This window comes from Crocodylus siamensis, chromosome 4 (genome assembly GCF_052110815.1).
Source record: "Crocodylus siamensis isolate JL-2025a chromosome 4, ASM5211081v1, whole genome shotgun sequence".
Taxonomy (NCBI): domain Eukaryota; kingdom Metazoa; phylum Chordata; order Crocodylia; family Crocodylidae; genus Crocodylus; species Crocodylus siamensis.
The window spans coordinates 58683433-58702262 of NC_143398.1; the positions used below are offsets into that span (position 1 = coordinate 58683433).

Sequence of the window (18830 nt, forward strand, 5' to 3'; positions counted from 1 at the left end):
ATATTCCATCAGAAGAATGGATATGGGAATCCTTATTTCACCCACCTCGCAAGTTGGGCATTAATGATATAGAAGGGCAGCGGGTACTTCAGATTGCAGTGATTTTGAGAAATCTTTCCTTTGAGGAGGGAAATGTTAAACTTTTGGCAGCTAATCGCACTTGTCTTCGGTTTCTGCTGCTCTCTGCTCATAGTCATTTTATATCTCTGAGACAGTTGGGACTTGACACATTAGGAAATATTGCAGCAGAGGTAAGGAGCTTCATTTTGTAAAAATTAAAATATCACTTGGAGAAGTTACTACTTCAATAATTAATCAGCTGGATTTTCTTAACTTTTTTCTTGTGATTTTGAAAAAAAAATAATGGTGAATAATGCTTTTGCAATTTCAAACCAGAAGACTTAAATGGAATGCAGTGGCTAGCCGTAAGATACAGAGCAGACTCCCCAGTTTGTCTGAAAAACATCCAAGTGAAGGAATTTGAATTGAATTCCCATAGTATAGAAGGAAAATGTAATTGAGTGACATTAGATATTAAAAATATTCGTGCAAGTTATATTATAATTCATTACTTTTATAAAATAATACAATAATATTTGTAATTGATAGTAGACACTAAAATACTGTTCATGGTAATGGTCATTATGGGTGCCTATACACAAGTGCAGAGTCTGCTCCGACCCACTTCAATTACAGTGCATCAAAGCAGACTGGATTACTTGAGTCTGTTGGAGTGTGGTAATTACCACACTCCGGCCACTGTCCGCATCCAGTGTATCAGCATCCCTGCACTTCAAAATGGCAACGGGAGTGCTTAATCTAAAGCTCATGGAACGTGCTTTAGATAAAGCACCCCTGCTACCATTTTGAAGCACAGGGATGCTGGTATACGAAATGCTCCCGGTCCTTTAATTAAAATGGCTCCTGGAGCTACTCTAATATAAAGCACCACCCCTCCCCCAGAGCACATGTATAGATGACCTATGAGACCAAGAAGAATTTAGTGAGTTCACATACACTTGGATATATCATACCTATCTTCAGCAAGGGAATTTTTTTCTGAGAATTTAAATATAAGAGGAAATAATAACGTGCCAGCTGAATTTGTATTATAGCATTATACACCACAGATAAAATATGTTAGGATATTTCATACATCTTTAAATTATGCAGTGAGAAATAACAAGAAAGAAAACAGTGCGGCGGTCATCTATGGATAGAAGTTTGACTATCTTGTGTTTCCATGAATATCTGCTCAGCCATGGAGTATGAGATTTTGGGGAGAGTTATTGTATTATCTGTAGCATTTAGGATCTCTAGTTATGGACTATGGGCCCATTATGCTAGGTGCTGTATAAGAAGGGTAAGTAAAATTCTGTCATATGCCCTTTGTCAAGTGCTGCTGTTTTACAGAACTCTATAAGATGTTCATATCTATGTAGATGATGACCCAGGAATTAATTTTTTCTCCTGTCTCTAAATACAAGAATGAAAAATGGGAGGTTTGTGTGTCAAGAGTGTAGCATGCTACCTTCCATTACCTTAAAATAGAAAAAAGGAATTGCAATTAAAAAAAAAAAAGCAGGCACTGAAAACACAGCTTTTCTTATTCATAGAAGTGAGATCCAGTTCCAACAAATATTGCACAGTAAAGATTTTTGAGAATTGCATTTAATTTACAGATTTCATAATTTGAATGATTATGACCATGGTTACAGCGTAGAATGCAATGTAAATAATGTTGGGTTTTTTTGTCTTACCAGCTTCTGTTGGATCCAGTTGATTTCAAAACTACCCATCTTATGTTTCACACTGTTACAAAATGCCTGATGTCAAGGGATAGGTTTTTAAAAATGAGAGGTAAGGACTCAAACTGTCTGTTTTTGAAAATAGTGAGATAATGATTTTGACTGATTAAAACTATTTTATATGTTTTACAGGCATGGAAATCTTGGGGAATCTTTGTAAAGCTGAAGATAATGGTGTTTTAATTTGTGAATATGTGGATCAAGAATCCTACAAAGAAATAATATGTCATCTCACTTTACCAGATGTTCTGCTTGTAATCTCAGCACTTGAGGTGCTTTATATGCTCACAGAAATGGGAGAAGTGGCCTGCACAAAGATTGCTAAAGTAGAAAAGAGCATAGGTGAGGGAAAATAAAAAACAAAATATCAGATTTGTTCTTTATAAAGGAAGAACTAACAAAATGTCATGTTCAGGGCTTTGAAAAATTAATGTATGTGATTGTAATGTGTAAATTGCTTCAAGTACTTTTTACATATTTAAATCTGTTCTTCAAGAAGGATTGAAAATAGAATCCAAAGCACAGCAGAATTGTTGTCTCCTTGAACCAAGAAAAATGCAATGTAGTTATATAAAGGGAGTGTCTGCTTAACACAAATCAGCTCACTGTTTGCTTTCATGCCATTGTTGGTTTTTTATTTAATGTTTTAGATACTTTAGTGTGTCTGATTTCTATGGACATCCAGATGTTTGGACCTGATGCACTTGCTGCTGTAAAACTTGTTGAACATCAAAGCTCCAACCACCAAGTAGTGCCTGAAATCAGGACACAGGTAGTGGAGCATGCTTCCTCCCAGGCCCATGGCACAGTTGTGTCAGGTTAGTACTGTTGCAGGTGACCCTTTCTATTTCAATAGAACTTCCTCTACAGGATGTGTGATTGTCAATCTGGCGGGGCGGGTGTATGTGAACATACATAACTATAGTACTGTATATAATTTAGTGATTTATTTGTGCTTAAATGCACCAACTTAGATGTACACATTTTGAAGTGTTGCTGACAAAGTGAATATTAAGTTAGTCTTTGGGGTTTTTGTAAATGAGTAGTTCTTGTAATTACATGAGAGCATTGTGAAGCAACTTGGAGTCTTAACATTTTTTCAAAGCTGTTAATCTTGAAAATTTATTAAATGGAAATAACCTTATTTTTTTTATTTAAAGTTAACCTATGCTTGTCAGCAAAATATTTCTTATGGATCGTTTCTATACTTCATAGATGGTATTAAGTACATTTTGCATTGTATTATTTGTGAAATGCTGGTAAGCGGCAGTGTTCAAAAAGCATTCTCAATTACTGGTTGAGGCTATAAAAATGGAGGAAGGAGCTAAAGGAATTATTACAGGTGAAAAGCTGAAAAAAAGCTTCTCTGAAGACTGTAGATGTTTAATTTGTCATGTGAACCAACTTCTGCCCTTAAAGCTTGAAGAAAAAAATAATTCCTTTTTGAGTTAATTTCAAAATGTTGTATGCTGATGATGATTACTATTTTTTGTAATTTTATTTTAGGAGTGAAATTCTGCTTGCATTGAAGTGAGTGGTAAAACTCCCTTAGACTTCAGTAGGGCCAGAATTTTTTTCTCTTAGATGCTTATCTTTGACACACACAGTATTTGAAAAGGATTTTTGCTTTAAATTGATGCACAGAACTATATCCTGCTGCTGTAAGAGTTCCTCTCAGAAACTGACATTTAATATAATGGGAAAATGTCTGTTCCAATGCTTTTCACAAGGATATGTGTGATGTCAATATAGTAACATCCAGGGTGATTCATACAATTAGAGTACAACTTGTTGTTTTTTTGAAAATATGCACAATTTATTTTTAAAAGTCAGCCCTTCCCCAGCAAGCAGCTAACATGTATTTTTCTTTTTCCCATGAAATTTTTAAGTAACATACACTTTAAAGACCTTTACAACTTTTCTTTGGTTTTCAGAAATTTCTTTCAGGGTCTGAATGTTAACTGTACTAAATAACTAAATCCCATGCAAGTCATAGTCAGATCAAAAGACTTTAGTACTTGCTTGTTTAGACACAGAAAAAAAATATTTTTTCTCCTTCAGTATCTTTTCATTTTCCCTGTTGAATTAAAGGGACGCTTATTTGCTAGATTTCCTACTCAGAACTTCAGGCAGAAGGAAGAGTAGCATCTTAAAGAATGCAAAATAGAACAAAGCAGGGTGGTACCTTACAGACTAGCTGGGTCAGAAAGGCATGAGCTTTTTGTAGGCAATGATGATGTACTTCATCAGATGCTATGAATGCATTGTCCATTCAGAGCATTAATAGTGACCTTTCATAGCATCTTATGTCTCCTAAAGCTCATGTCTCTCTGACCCAGCTAGTCTGTAAAGTACCACCCTGCCTTGCATTATGACTGACTTCAGATTAACAAGGCTAATCACCTCTGTACTCAGAACTTTTTATCAGTTAATCAGGTTCCTCTTCCTTTCAAAGCTACCTTTATAAAAATGTAGTTCACAGTGAGTTTTTTATAAGCCAGAAAAATCACCATCCATGAAATCTTGACTTTTTGTTAGCTGATTGAATTTCTAAGGCCAAGTTTTCTTTAAAGAATATTGCATTGATGTTACTGCATTAATGTAGGTAGACTGATGCAGGTGTGTTGCATTTCCACTGTAGGGGAATTTTTATAAGTGCAGCTTAGTTAATAAGTTCCCAGAGTAAGTTGTGTCTGTGTAAAACCCACTTAGGTCCAACTATGAAGACTGTATTGAAATGCTTGTATGACATTGAATAGGTTACTTAGACGTTTGTGTTGAAGGAGCTAATATCCAAAGCAATGAAGGATGATGGAATAATCCCATTGTCAGTCAGACTTGCAGTCTACAGGGCAATGATTTTCCTCTGCAAACTGAAAACTCAGTAATATGTGCATAGGTGTATGTGTTTATACACAAGCCTGTCAAGGCAGTCCCCATAGTACGTTTAAAATTATGTTTAGTTATCTCTTCCCATCACTTGCAGTTTTTTCAAAAGTTTATCTTTTGGTGTAAATTTGCCAACTTTGGGCTGCTCTTTCAGATTTTGTGTACAAAAATTGGGCAAGCTTTTAAAGCTAAATGAAAGGCTGAAAAATGTTGTCTAGCTTCAGATATTTGAGACTTAAAGATAAGCTGCTTTTGAGTTTTCTGAATACAGAAAGTTCAAAGATCTAACATCTTCCATATAGGAACACACTACTAACCTTTTAAAGTCCTCTTGAAGCAGTAGTTCTTCCTTGAGAGAGAATCCATATGTATTGCACTCTTTGAGCATATGGTTCACTGTCAGAATCTTTTGGTCAGCAATGGAAAACTCTTGTCCGTGGCTCATTCTAGAACTAGGGCCCCATGTCTATTTGGATCCTTTATATTGTAAAAATATAGCTAGCCCCCAGGGCCTCAACAGCAACAACAATGAACAACTAGCAAAGGATATCAAGAAATGGAACTCAGCTGCTCTCTCTTTCTTTGCCCAAGGCCTCTGACACAGGTTCCATTTAAGGCATGATGGGATTTAAGCTACAGTCCTAACAGTTGCATCTTCTGCCATGCAATGGGAGCAGTTATGTCTTGGACCCTAGGGCTGCTCCATGCTGGATGAGTGTCAGGATCTGTCATGGGCTAGCCCCAACTAACCACGTTTGATTTAGGGTGTTCTACAAATTTTGCTACGTGTTATACATGGAATCACTTTTGTGGCTCATTTACTGCATTATCATGCCTTAAATTGACGTGAACATGTGGCCGGGTTACTGTTTAATGCACAGTTAACCTGTTAATCATGTCTTAAATGTAACATGTCAGAAGTCACATGGAACTGTGGATTGATAAAATCATGAAGTTGGAAGCGATTTTGAGATCATGCAGTGTAGCCCTTACCAAGACATGATTCACAGTTCTTGAAATATCCCAGACAGATCTCTGTCCAGCTTCTTGAAATCTTACTGTAAAAGAGTAAGATTCCACATTTTTCTTAGGCAGTTTGTTTCAGTGTCCTGCCATTTTTACAGTTAGGAAGCTTTTCATGAGTGCTTTTATTTAAGTCTGCTTGTCTATAGTCTAAACTGGAGTTTTTCAACCTGCGGGCTGAATGCAACCCATAAAGCCCAGGCAAATGGCCAGTCACCAGCTGGAGCTCACTGGCATATCAGTGTGGCTCCTGCCAGAGGTCCACATACAGGGTGTGTGTCAGTGCAGGGTTTGGGTAAAGCCCTCACTGACTGGTGGTTACCTCAGAGCACTCACTGCATATGCAGAATTCTAACAATACTCTCCTGTGGAACCCTAGATATACTCTTCTGATGTTAAAGTTTAGCCTCTTGTTTCATAGTTACTAGGGTTGGAAGGGACCTGAGCAGATAGTTTCATAGTTTCTAGGGTCGGAAGGGACCTGAGTAGAACATCTAGTCCGACCCCCTGCCATGGCAGGAAAGAGTACTAGAGTCAAACGACCCCAGCAAGGTGTTCATCTAACCTCCTCTTAAAGGCCCCCAGGGTAGGAGCCAGCACCACTTCTCTTGGAAGTTGGTTCCAGATCCTAAGCGCCCTGACCATGAAGTAGCGCCTCCTGATATCAAGCCTAAATCAAGTCAACCCCCTGCCATGGCAGGAAAGAGTACTGGGGTCAACGACTCCAGCAAGGTGATTGTGAGAGAGGCTTGAGCACCACTGTTCTAAACCAATTTTCTCATGTCCTGTCCTCTGTAGCAAAGGAGAAGAATTTTTCTCCCTTTTTAATAACACCTTTTCATCTATTTGAAAACTACTATAATATCTTCACTTCTCCTTTCTTCCCAGATTAATGACTTGGTTCCTTCAGTCTTTCCTTATGTGCTTTACATTCTTACCCCTTTATCATTTTTGTTGCTAGCCTCAAGATAGTCTTTAGGTTCTCTGTGTTCTTCTTAAAATGCAGTCCCCCCACTGAAGTCCAGCAGAGGCCTGACCAGTCCCAAGTAGAGTGCTTCTAGGTCTTGCATACAGTTGTTCTGTTAATGCAACTCAAGGTTGTATTTGTATTTTTCATGACTGCTGACCCACTGTAACTGTCATCCGTGTGACCATAACATTTTTCACTATTTCCTTTGTATGAAGATAGATGCTCTGGAATTCTATAATGAGCCTGTACAGGCTCCAGTCCTGTGAGTTTATGGGTATTCTCTATTCCTGGGGATGTCAGAGAAGATCAGGTACCCTCCACTCTCTCTTATTTTCTGTACACATACAGCTCCTAGTTTTTCCAGTTGTGACAGCTGAAAAACAACAAGCTAGATTGGTGCGGTCCTGTTGTCCTGCTGAGAGAACAGGACCTAAACTTAAAATTGCTCGGTCTGTCAGCAGAAAGTGATCCTCTTCTGCTCTTCTCTTGAGACCTCTTCCACTGCCACCCAATCAAGTTAAAGCTCATTTGAATAAAATAGAGGCAGAATTAGTGGTATTCTCCTGACCACTAAATATATAGAGTAGATGCCCTGGGATCATATTTCTACAAAGCGATATTTTGTTCTAGAGAACTCTAGGTCTGATGTCCATTTTTGCAGCATTAGCTCACAGTCTTATATGGGAAGTTGAAGGTATTCGTCTCCTAACGTTTAGATGCTGCTTGCTAGTCAACAAGGAGTGAAATGTAGTCAAACAAAAAGTGATCAATTATCTCTCAAAGAGTCACAATTATTGCAATAAGTTATCCATATCTAGTCTGCTAAGTCCTGGGTATGTTGACAGCAGGATTGTGTAATGATGAAGAAACTGAGAAATGGGTAGCTCTAATGACTCTATAGACTGTAAGGTGGGAGTTCTGCAAGGGCACTTGTGGTTCAGGCATGACCCCAGCAGACACTGCTGGGCAAAAGATTTCTATCTCATACGCATTCCACTTATCTGGAATGGAATGCATACAGAAAGTGTATTTCTAAGATCTCACAGACACTAAGGTAAGTGACTTTTTCTAAACTTAACAATAAAAATAATCCCCAGGAAGGGAATAAGCTTGGACCTTATTCACTGTTCTTGTACTTTCATCAAAGTTGGATGGAAGTTCTATCTCCTTATGTTCTAACTTTAAAAATGGTATTCTGCCAATTTGTAAATGTACACTCAGCAGTTAGGGTGAAACTTACTCTTCTCCACCCTAAACCTGAGTAATTTATCTCAGTACAGAGATCTAAGTACATGTACTTCTTCAGCCTTACCTTCACTAATAAAAATAAATATAATCAAACACTTGGACATAAATAACTACAGTAAAGGAAAAACAATTTCCAAATATTTTTTTCTGCTGGGGAAAGGAGTGGAGAAGGAATTGCATGTGAAAGATGCTAGTCATGTATATACTACTGGAAGGTGCTTGGATAATGCACTGAAGGGGAATATAGGACGGGGGATGAATTTGACTTATTAGGATAGGCACGCTGGCTGCGTCCACACGTCATGGACTTCTCATTATCTGAGGATGACTAGCAGTGGTGCACCTTTTGCCACCTATACTTGTCCCTGGGGAATGCCTGTGGCAAGTTAGTCTGGGGGTGCCATGGGAGGCTGGGGCCAGCAGCCTTACCTGGGGGCCTCCCAGGGCTGCAGCAGCAATGATTCTGCCATGCGGAGCCTGGCTGGCAGACACAGCATAGTAGGGGTGTGTGAAGCAGGCGGTATTAGATTCAGATTCAGCCTGATTCCGGGGACAGTGATTCGATTCTGATTCGGAGAATCAGTGATTCCACCATAGACACAGCTTTATATGAGTTTTTTCCTACATACCTCAAGGTACCAGGCAGCTTGTGAATGCTGAGATGGTGGAGCGGATGGAGAGTTCCATGGGAGCGTGGAGGGTTCCCCAGTGTACTCTGCGGCAGACCCAGGGACTAGAAGTACTTCTGGTCCAGTTCTGGGTCTGCTGCTGTGTGGGGGACACCCCCTGCACTCTCTCCCAACTCAGCAATTTAGCTGCAGGGGCAGCCTGGGTGACTCCCCTCCCCCCCAGAGGCACGGCACCAGGCACCAAGCTGACATGGGAGAGGGCACCCACATGCTCCGCAGCAGACCTGGAAGTGCTTGTGGTCCACTTCTGGGTCTGCCGCAGAGTGCGCTGGGGCACCCTCCACACTCCCGTGGAACTCTCCATCCACTTTATCATCTCAGCGTTCACGAGTTGCCTGGTACCTTGAGGTACGTAGAAAAAAACATATAAAGCTGTGTCTATGGTTGAATTGTCAAATCTCCGAATCAAATCAGAGGCTTCCAATTCAATTCAGAGAGATTAATGGGTCTCATTGTTTGATTTGGATTCGGAGATTTGACCACCGAATCAGACTGTATCTCCTCTGAATTGAATCGGCAACAGAAGCTTTGCACAGTCCTACAGCATAGCTCTGGGCTGCCTGGCTCTGCCTTTGAGCAGCACGCATTGCCCATGTGTGCGCTGCTCTGCTTTTTTTTTTTTTCCCCCCCAATGGGTTTTTCGACCCCTGGATTTCCAGGGGTCAAAAAAATCCTCCATGCTGCTTCTTTGCCACTACATACTGCACAGCTATGCTCATCTGGACATGGGAACTGGGCGCATCCAGATGAGCGTACACATGCGGTATGTGGCACTGCAGACACACTGCATATGCAGGCATTCCCAGCACTGCTAATTTGCACTGGGGGTGGGACTGATACCAGGAGATCCCAGTGTAAGAAAAAATGCCTAAAAAAAGTGGGGCGGTGCATGTACTGGCAGTGTGCGCCACCCGAAACCAGAGCTCAGCTGGCCATAGCCATACTCTGGCCACCAGCCAGGATCCTGTTGCTGGATCACCATGGCTGCAGCCCCCAGGACTCCAGGTAAGGATGCTGGGGCCAGCCCAGATGCTGACCTCAGCCTCTCCTACCCCACCCAGGCAACTTTCCGCTCACCACAGCTGTGTGCTGCTGCTCTTTGTCCCTGGGGAAATGCACATGTGTGCTCATCTGGATGTGCCCAGCGGGTGTGTCCCCACATGCAGGCGTATGAGCTTGCAGTGGTAAAAAAGTAGCAACCCAAATTTGTGCTGTTACTTTTTGCCACTGCACACATTCATGCACATGCAGTTAAGTGTAGGGCAAATTGCCTTGCTTGGGACAACTGCCATTTCTCCACTTCTCCCAACTCTTGCTGTGCTGGAGTAAAGAGTCGGGGTGGGACTAGAGGAGGGGAGATGCTCTGGCTGGCTGCGAGGAGAGCATTTATTTGGAGAACTGAGACTGCGTGTTTGCCAGTGCATGCACCTGGAGTGTGCCATGCCGGTTTTTTTGCTATAGTTTTTTTTTACACCAGGAGTTTCAAATTTGCAGCATGGCAAACAATCGGACGTGGCCAGCATGTGGTTTGCAGTGCTTCAAACAGGTTTGAGGCTCCAGAAATTACACGTGCCCGGTATGTGGGAACACAAAATAGTCCTTTCCTACTTTTGAACTGAACGAGTCATTATTGCATCTCTGTGCCATTTTTAATGAGACTTTGTGCTGCTGCTGGCTTGCTTCAGAATGTTGGCCTGTTGGCCTCTGCATTTGGTGCAGAGACCCCTACCTGTATTTAAAGGAAGTAGATGATGTCCTTTGCTGCTGTTTGACTCACTTCCCCATTTACGGTATTTAAGTGGCATAGAGAGCTTTATACAGGTCTCTGCCCCATGTACTTTGAGATTTGTACAGTTACCACTCTGCGGTGTTTTAGCCATTAGTGGAGTGTACTTATACAAATGTGTAGCATATATATGATATACCAGTGTAAACAGTGACTTGCACCATAATAGTTTCTCTCCAGTTGCAAACCGGGGTAAGCTCTGCCAGTGCAGATAGTAGTTTTATACTGACACAGAGCATCTATAATGATGAAGATACACCAGTCACTAAAAAGCATAGGTGTTGAAGATCTTTAGGCTTCACCACATTTTTTTAAACAACTTGGCATGCCTTTAAATGTGAATTGATTTAAAGCAAATGAATTGTTCAGTAAACTATGGACTTTTTAGGACATGGAAGTGGGATATTCTTTAAATATACATTTTTTTTTCTTTTACTTTAAATGCCTATGCAGCTTTCTGTGCTTACACGTAATTAAATAATCCTTACGTTTTAATTGTGTCAGAATAGATTATGGGTCTTTTGTCTGTCTTTTGTTGTGGGGAAGCTTTCAAAGATATAAGAAGAAATTTGATTTGAAATTTGTTTTTAGGTACTGAATTGTAGAGTACTGTTTGTGTTGCACAAGATATTCAATAGTAATTTACATGCACTGAATTTTGCAAGTAATTATTATGTTTCAGCATATATATTTTTTCCATTCTTCACAGCATCAAGAGCAGCACAGCATGTTGCTCCACCACCAGGAATAGTAGAAATAGACAGTGAGAAATTTGCATGTCAGTGGTAAGTTTTTTACACAGATATTTTTTGAATAAGAAGAAAAGCAAAGGAAAATGCCTGTATTCATGTCAGGCAGTTTTCTAGCTGGTTTCTATTTAGGGTTAGGAAGTCACATTTTTATGGAAAATATAAGTGAAAACATTCTGTCATATTGCTTTGAAGAAATCTGAAAGAAAAATATCTACCAAAAACGTTCACCACGTAATGGATGATCCTGCAAACTAGTTGTCCTTTGCTGAGAGTATAGCTTAATTCCATAACTTAATTTCAAAGCAAATCTTGCTGTAAAATCATAGATCAGTATTATCAGCTTCATCTTGTGCTACTATAGCAATAGAAAAATATTTCTCAAATATTAGATCTAGACTCCTTGGGAGGCCCAAGGAAAAAAAATGAACATGAAAGCTTCTCACCCCAAAACTAACTTTTTGAATGTTTTTGTTGGTAAAAATAATGTTTGTTGTTCATCACTTATACAAAAAAAATACTTGGTTCATAACCTTCAAGTAGAGCTGGGTTGATTTTTCCCAAACTAGAGCTCTTACATGTCCACTGAAGTTCTTTTTTGTATTAATCTGTTTTGATAGAATTATCTAGTCTTGTTGCTCCAAAAACTATAATATAGTATAAATAAATTCCTAAGATGGATCCAGATATAGTGTTGCTTCAAATATTCATTTATATGCAGATGTCTTGATGGTAAAGTAAAGAGCATTTCAGAGGAAACTACACGGTTGCTTAATTCAGCCCTACAGAGAGATTCTTTGCTTAGCTACTGCAGTGTAGAAAGACTAACATAGACATTTATGATTATTTAGAAAAAAGTAGCTTATATTTAAATACTTCAGAATCCACCAATAATTGGAACCCTTCCATTTTTTCTTTCGAACTCCACATAATGCTTCAAAACCCCATAGCTTTGTACTTTGTAGGTCAGATACATACTAGGAGCGCTCAACCCCTGGCCCACAGGCCAGATCCAGTCCCTCACACAGTCATCCAACCCACAGGGCTTCCCATGGGTATGAAAATTTGGTGTGCAGTGGCACCATTTCCCTGCTGCCAAATTTTCAGACCTGTGGGGAGCCCCAGGTCCTGCATCCTAAATTGGGTGTCCAGTATGAGTTTGCAGGGCCAGGTGAAGGCAGCATGGGACTATCCTGTTGTGCAGGGCTCAGTCCAGCCTGCAGATATGCTCCCTTCCACTTATCTAGCCTGCAGGGCCAAAAGCTTGAGCACCACTATTGCTGTCTGTGCCTCAGAAAGAGTAAGGGACATTCCCACTCATGCCTGGGGTAAGTGGTTCTGTATGCATTACTTCTGTGCTGTAGCTTTATACTGTGATAATAAAAGCATATGGCATGGGCTGAGTGTTGGTGGGGACAGTATATTACAATGTCATTTTCAGCATGTTAAATTAGGAGTGGTTTTATCTATAGTCCAAACTCTCTACTTGGGCAAAGAAAGTGTTTCAGTCCTTGAAAAAAGAATGTCCATGTTATACTGTATTTCACGGTATGTTTTATTTCTCCATTTTTAGGTTGAATGCACATTTTGAGGTGAATTCAGATTGCTCAGTCTCTCGAGCAGAAATGTACTCTGAATATCTCTCAACCTGCAGTAAATTAGCTCGAGGTGGAATTCTGACATCAACTGGATTTTATAAATGTCTTCGGTATGGTGAAAAGTTTATACAGAAATAAACAAGAGCTTTTAGGCTCATAATGCTATTCTGCAACTTAAATTCTTTAGGGAATACCTACTCTGAAAAGAGTTTAAAAGACTTCTCTGATCCTCTAGCATTTGGAATTTTAAGTGAAACAATTTTTATATTTCAAAGTAATTGATTGCTTTCTTTCAACCACTTTGTGTTTGGCCATTTATTTATTTCTCCTTTAGCTGTTGAGGGTTATCTTTTTTCACTTCTATTGTCCAAAATGCTAATTCTGGTGGACCTGGAAGTCCCCAGCGAGATAACTAAGAGTATCTGAGTATCTCATCACATTGTGAAAATGCAGAAAAGACTGAATTTCTTCAGAAACAGGCACAGCTATGGCTACTAAATACCCATTGAAAAATACTCCACTTATGAAAAATAAAATAGAGACATTCCCTATTCTTCCCATTTTTGCTAGAGGTTAAATATATAACTCTTTCTTGAGGGACAAACCTAATGATTACACCTTTTAAAATGGAAAGAAGACTTTTCACTGTTCAGCTGAATTTGCTATAACCATTTTGTGTGTCTGCTCAATATTCCATGATGTATACAAGCCAAGCTTCAGTAATTTACCACCTATTTATTCAGGGGTAAATTAGTGTAATTTAGCTTAATTTACCAAGGAAAAGGAGAAAACAGAAAAACAGTTGCTGCAGATCATATGGCATGTGCAAATGCCCTCTTTACCCCTTAAAACCATATAATTGTTTATTCCTTCCAAAACCTGATTAAACATGAATAATCCCTAGATTCTAGCTTTTGCATTTAGGTAGACAGTGTTTTGCTGTTGGACTTAAACTTAGTTGGCAGCTAATACTCTATTTTGATTATGTATTGTGCTCTTTACTTTTTATATATTTGTACTCATCCTTTCTGCATATAGAACAAAGCTCAAATGTTAAAAAAAAATAAAGGAACTAACAGTGTAAACAAATTGAGTCATTGCTTTTATTAATGTTTCTGTATGTTTGTGTTTGGCAGAACTGTCTTTCCAAATCACACAGTGAAGAGAGTAGAGGATCCAAACAACAATGGACAGGCACATATACACGTGGTAGGAGTAAAAAGGAGAGCTATACCACTTCCCATTCAGATGTACTATCAGCAGCAACCAACTTCTACCCCTGTCGTCCGAATTGATTCTGTTCCTGATGTATCTCAGTCTCCTTCACCAGCAGGTATTATTATTACTATTTTACGTTTTGCATTTTTTATAGCTGGTGTTGATTTTGAAACTGGTTAAACCAAGTAAAATTGAGAGAAAAGTAATTTGACAAGTTGCTGCTAGTATTGTTTTACCTACTCAAATACTACCTTCCGTTTGACACCTGATGCACCAAGTCCACAAATCACATGACAAACCACTGCTTTTGCCACTACTAATTCAAATATAATATAGTTGAGCATAGAAACTGCTCTAATGAAAAAATGAAAGTTTGGACTTTATATTATGTATATTTGTATGGTTTTACATTTGAGCTTTGTTTTTTTTTTAATTCAGACTTTTGATTATTTTGTGTTTAACAGGAATCCCACATGGACCACAAAGTGTAGGAAACCATTTTCAGAGGACAACAGTTAATAACCAGTCTTCAAATTTAACAGCAACACAAATGTCTTTTCCAATTCAAGGTGTTCACACTATAGCACAGACTATTTCAAGAATTCCACAAAATCCTTCAGTTCACACACAGCAGCAACAAAATTCTCCACTGACTGTCATACAAAATAAAGCTCCAATTTCCTGTGAAGTAGTCAAGGCCACGGTAATACAGAGCTCTGTTCCCCAGTCTGCGGTTCCTGTTACTATCGCTGTAGGAGGAGCAGCATCTAATCAAAATCACAGCAGTGCAGGACCACAGCCATCTGTTACCGTTGTCAGTTCTCAGACATTGCTTCACCACCAACCTGTAATTCAACAACAGTCTCCACTACATGCAGTGGTACCAGGACAGATACCATCAGGCACTCCTGTTACAGTAATTCAACAAGCTGTACCTCAGGGTCATATATTTGGCAGAGTACAGAACATACCAGTATGCACTTCAGCAGTTTCACAGGGTCAGCAGTTAATCACGACATCGTCACCTGTGCAGACTTCATCTCAGCAATCTTCTGCTGGTAACCAGCAACAGGACACAGTCATCATAGCACCCCAACAGTATGTCACAACATCTGCATCCAATATTGTTTCTGCCACTACAGTACAGAATTTCCAAGTTGCAGCCGGGCAGATGGTTACTATTGCTGGTGTCCAAAATCCACAAACGTCTAGGGTAGGATTCCAGAATATTGCGCCAAAGCCTCTACCTTCTCAGCAGGTCCCTCCTACAGTGGTACAACAGCCGATGCAGCAACAGCAGCAGCAGCAACCATCGCAACAAAGTGTAGTGATTGTAAGCCAGCCAGCTCAACAAGGTCAAACGTATGCACCAGCCATTCACCAAATTGTGCTTGCTAATCCAACTCCTATTCCACCTGGTCAAACTGTCCAGTTGACTGGGCAGCCAAATTTAACTCCGTCTTCCTCACCATCCCCTGGACCAGTTACAAATAACCAAGTCCCTGCTGTAATGTCATCTACATCTACCACTCAATCACAAGGACCCCCTCCTACTGTTAGCCAGATGCTCTCTGTAAAGAGACAACAACAGCAGCAACATTCACCAGCACCATCACAGCAACAGGTACAAGTCCAGCAACAGCAACCGATACAAATGCAGGTTCAGCCACAGCAAGCTAATGCAGGAGTCAGCCAGCCTAACTCCGGTGAATCTAGTCTGATAAAACAACTGCTTCTCCCAAAAAGAGGCCCTTCAACTCCAGGTGGTAAACTTATACTCCCAGCTCCACAGATCCCTCCACCTAACAATGCAAGAGCTCCTAGCCCTCAGGTGGTTTATCAGGTGGCCAATAACCAAGCATCCAGTTTTGGAGTTCAAGGACAGTCTCCTGCTCAGCAGCTGCTAGTTGGACAGCAAAATGTTCAGCTGGTTCCGAGTGCAATCCAGCCCCAAGGGGCAGTACAAACAGTACCCATTTCTAATTTGCAAATATTGCCTGGCCAGTTGATCTCAAATAGCCCAGCAACTATTTTCCAAGGGACTTCTGGCAACCAAGTTACTATAACTGTTGTGCCAAATACTAGTTTTGCTCCTGCAACTGTGAGTCAGGGAAATGCAACTCAGATCATTGCTCCAGCAGGAATTGCAGTGAGTGGAACGCAGGCAGGAGTTGGGCTACAGGTGCAAACACTTCCGACTACTCAAACACCTCCAGCTGGACAATCACCATGTACTGCTGCTGCTCCCCCATTCAAAGGTGATAAAATAATTTGCCAAAAGGAGGAAGAAGCAAAGGAAGCAACAGGTTTACACATTCATGAACGTAAAATTGAAGTAATGGAGAATCCCTCCTGTCGAAGAGGAGCTGTGAATGCCAGCAATGGAGATGCAAATGAAAATGAAATGCAGGTGGGAAGTCTTTTAAATGGGAGAAAGTATAATGACTCCAGTCTACCTCCTTCTAACTCAGGGAAAGCTCAAAATGAGGCCAATCAGTGCTTACAAGTCAGTAATGGGCCATCATTAGAATTGGGTGAGAATGGATCTCCTGGAAAGCAGAACTTTGAGCAAATGGACACACAGGAAATTAAAAGTGATTTGAAGAAGCCCTTGGTTAATGGAATCTGTGATTTTGATAAAGGTGATGGTTCTCATTTGAGCAAAAACATTCCAAATCACAAAACTTCCAATCATGTAGGAAATGGTGAGAGATCTCCAGTGGAACAACAAGGGAATTTGGATGCCACACAGCAAGATACTGCCAAAGGTGATCAAGGGGAAAGAATTTCTAATGGGCCTGTATTAACTTTGAATAGTTCACCCGTTGTAAGCGGTACACAGGAGTCTGCAAAACTGTTACCCCAACAACTTAGTGGTACCAATACTGATTTACCTAATGGACCTCTAGCTTCAAGTGTGAATTCAGATGTGCCTCAGCAACGCCCAAGTGTAGTTGTCTCTCCACAATCTACGGCCTCTGTTATACAGGGGCATCAAATCATAACAGTTCCACACGCGGGATCCAGGGGGTCCCAATCTACCCTGTCATCTGAAGTTCGGTCTACTAATGGCACAGCGGAATGCAAAACTGTAAAGAGGCCAGCAGAGGATAATGATAGGGAAACTGTTCCAGGAATTCCAAATAAAGTAGGAGTTAGAATTGTTACAATCAGTGACCCCAACAATGCTGGTTGCAGTGCTACTATGGTTGCTGTGCCAGCTGGAGCGGATCCAAGCACTGTAGCTAAAGTAGCAATAGAGAGTGCTGTTCAGCAAAAGCAGCATCATCCAGCAACATATGTACAAAGCATGGTCACACAGGTAGGTAACAACATTTTTCATGTTTATTTTATCAGATGATATTTATATAAGAAATAGATATATGAAAATGCAAATTTGCTAATCTGATATTATCCTGTATGTAGTATTTTTAAATACTGTAAGTTATGGTTCATGGACTCTTGCATAGTTAAGTTCTTCTGATGATCCTCATTCAGTTTTTGATGCCAGTTTTATTAGTATAGTATAAATGTATTGAAAAGGATTAACATCTAATAGGTTACATATCTCTAATGGATTGTGGGAAAATGCATGTACTCACTGTCTAAATTAAATTGTGTTATTATTTGGAAAGTAAAGCATAGTTCCTTGTATCTTGGAGTCTTAAAAATATTTGTCCATATCTAGCCGCCACCACTGAGGATAAGTATCCTATAAAGTAATAATCTCAGTTGTGTAGTATTCTGTATAGTCTTCTTATACATACCTATGTTATAGGTTTCATAACTGTATTTCTGATGCATGAATGTCAAGTGATTGTTTACCTAGCTATTGTATTAAAGCTTTTCATTTCAGTGTCTTCTAGCTTGTTGAAGTGTGTTAGTTTTTGCCTTTGGAGATTCTTAAAAGATAATAAGCTCATAAATGTTTCACTGCAGCAGTTAGTAGAATACAGTGCTCATTCATTAGTCAGAAAGGATGTAGTTTTATTAACAGCCTTTGACTCCAGGCAGTTATACCTCCTGGACTCTTATGTGGGTAGAACTGTCTCATGCATCACATTCTTACATGCATCAAATTGAAAGGGCATTAGTTTCTTTCTGTGGCTAAATTTACCATTTAGTATGAGCTTCCTCAGACCTCATGCCAGCATAATATATGTTCATTCTTTGTATGACTTTAAGCACATATTTACTCAGTTCAAGATTGTTCTATCTCTAAAATTAATTTTAGTTAAGTATTTGTACAGAAAATACTGTTACTCTGAGAATGATTTAAAGAAAATTCTTTCAGATTTTGGATTAGAGTAAATAATGGCATCAACAAATTCTATATGGTAAGAGGCAGGTAAAATGTAATGAGAGAACCAGGGAAATTCTTAAGGGGTTAGTGTTCTTATAACTTGAGACAAGATTAAGTATTTGTTCAGTCCTTTTCTGTTCTAAATCCTTTTCAGGATTTAGTAGATGTGACCTTTATGGCCCAAAACTAAACTGTAAGTACAGTCCACTTAAAACCATCCTGAATAATCAGACGTTATTTTCTGTCACTATGTTATATTTTTCACTGATGTATGTTTTGTTTTGTTTTTTTTGGGGGGGGGGTTGCTTTTCTTTTTTTTTGCTTTTTTAAAAACACAATTTAATTATAATAAGTCCTTGGCTTCCTTACCTGAGGGAGAGAGAGGTCTTTTACCCTAAAAACGCAAAGAATTTTTGTTAACAGTCATAAAACATGTTTGTGAAAATATATTTTGCAAGTATACGTAAGTTATGTAATGTAATCCGTGGTCATTTTATTTATCTTTGATATGAATCGAAGTTGTTTGATGGAAAACATACCTATGAGCAG

The 18830-nt window shown here is 39.6% G+C and overlaps 1 protein-coding gene across 3 annotated transcripts in view; it reads left to right on the forward strand.

Annotated features, from left to right (window-relative positions):
- Positions 1–18830, forward strand: part of ARID2 (AT-rich interaction domain 2) — a 166117-nt gene that overhangs the window by 108397 nt on the left and 38890 nt on the right. For all 3 annotated transcript variants that reach the window (XM_090042391.1, XM_090042392.1, XM_090042393.1), the window contains 8 exons: positions 1–251; positions 1764–1860; positions 1941–2150; positions 2459–2626; positions 11123–11198; positions 12736–12870; positions 13897–14093; positions 14443–17300. In XM_090042391.1, coding sequence (XP_089898517.1) covers positions 1–251; positions 1764–1860; positions 1941–2150; positions 2459–2626; positions 11123–11198; positions 12736–12870; positions 13897–14093; positions 14443–17300 — 3992 coding nt within the window. The remainder of the gene's footprint in view (positions 252–1763; positions 1861–1940; positions 2151–2458; positions 2627–11122; positions 11199–12735; positions 12871–13896; positions 14094–14442; positions 17301–18830) is intronic.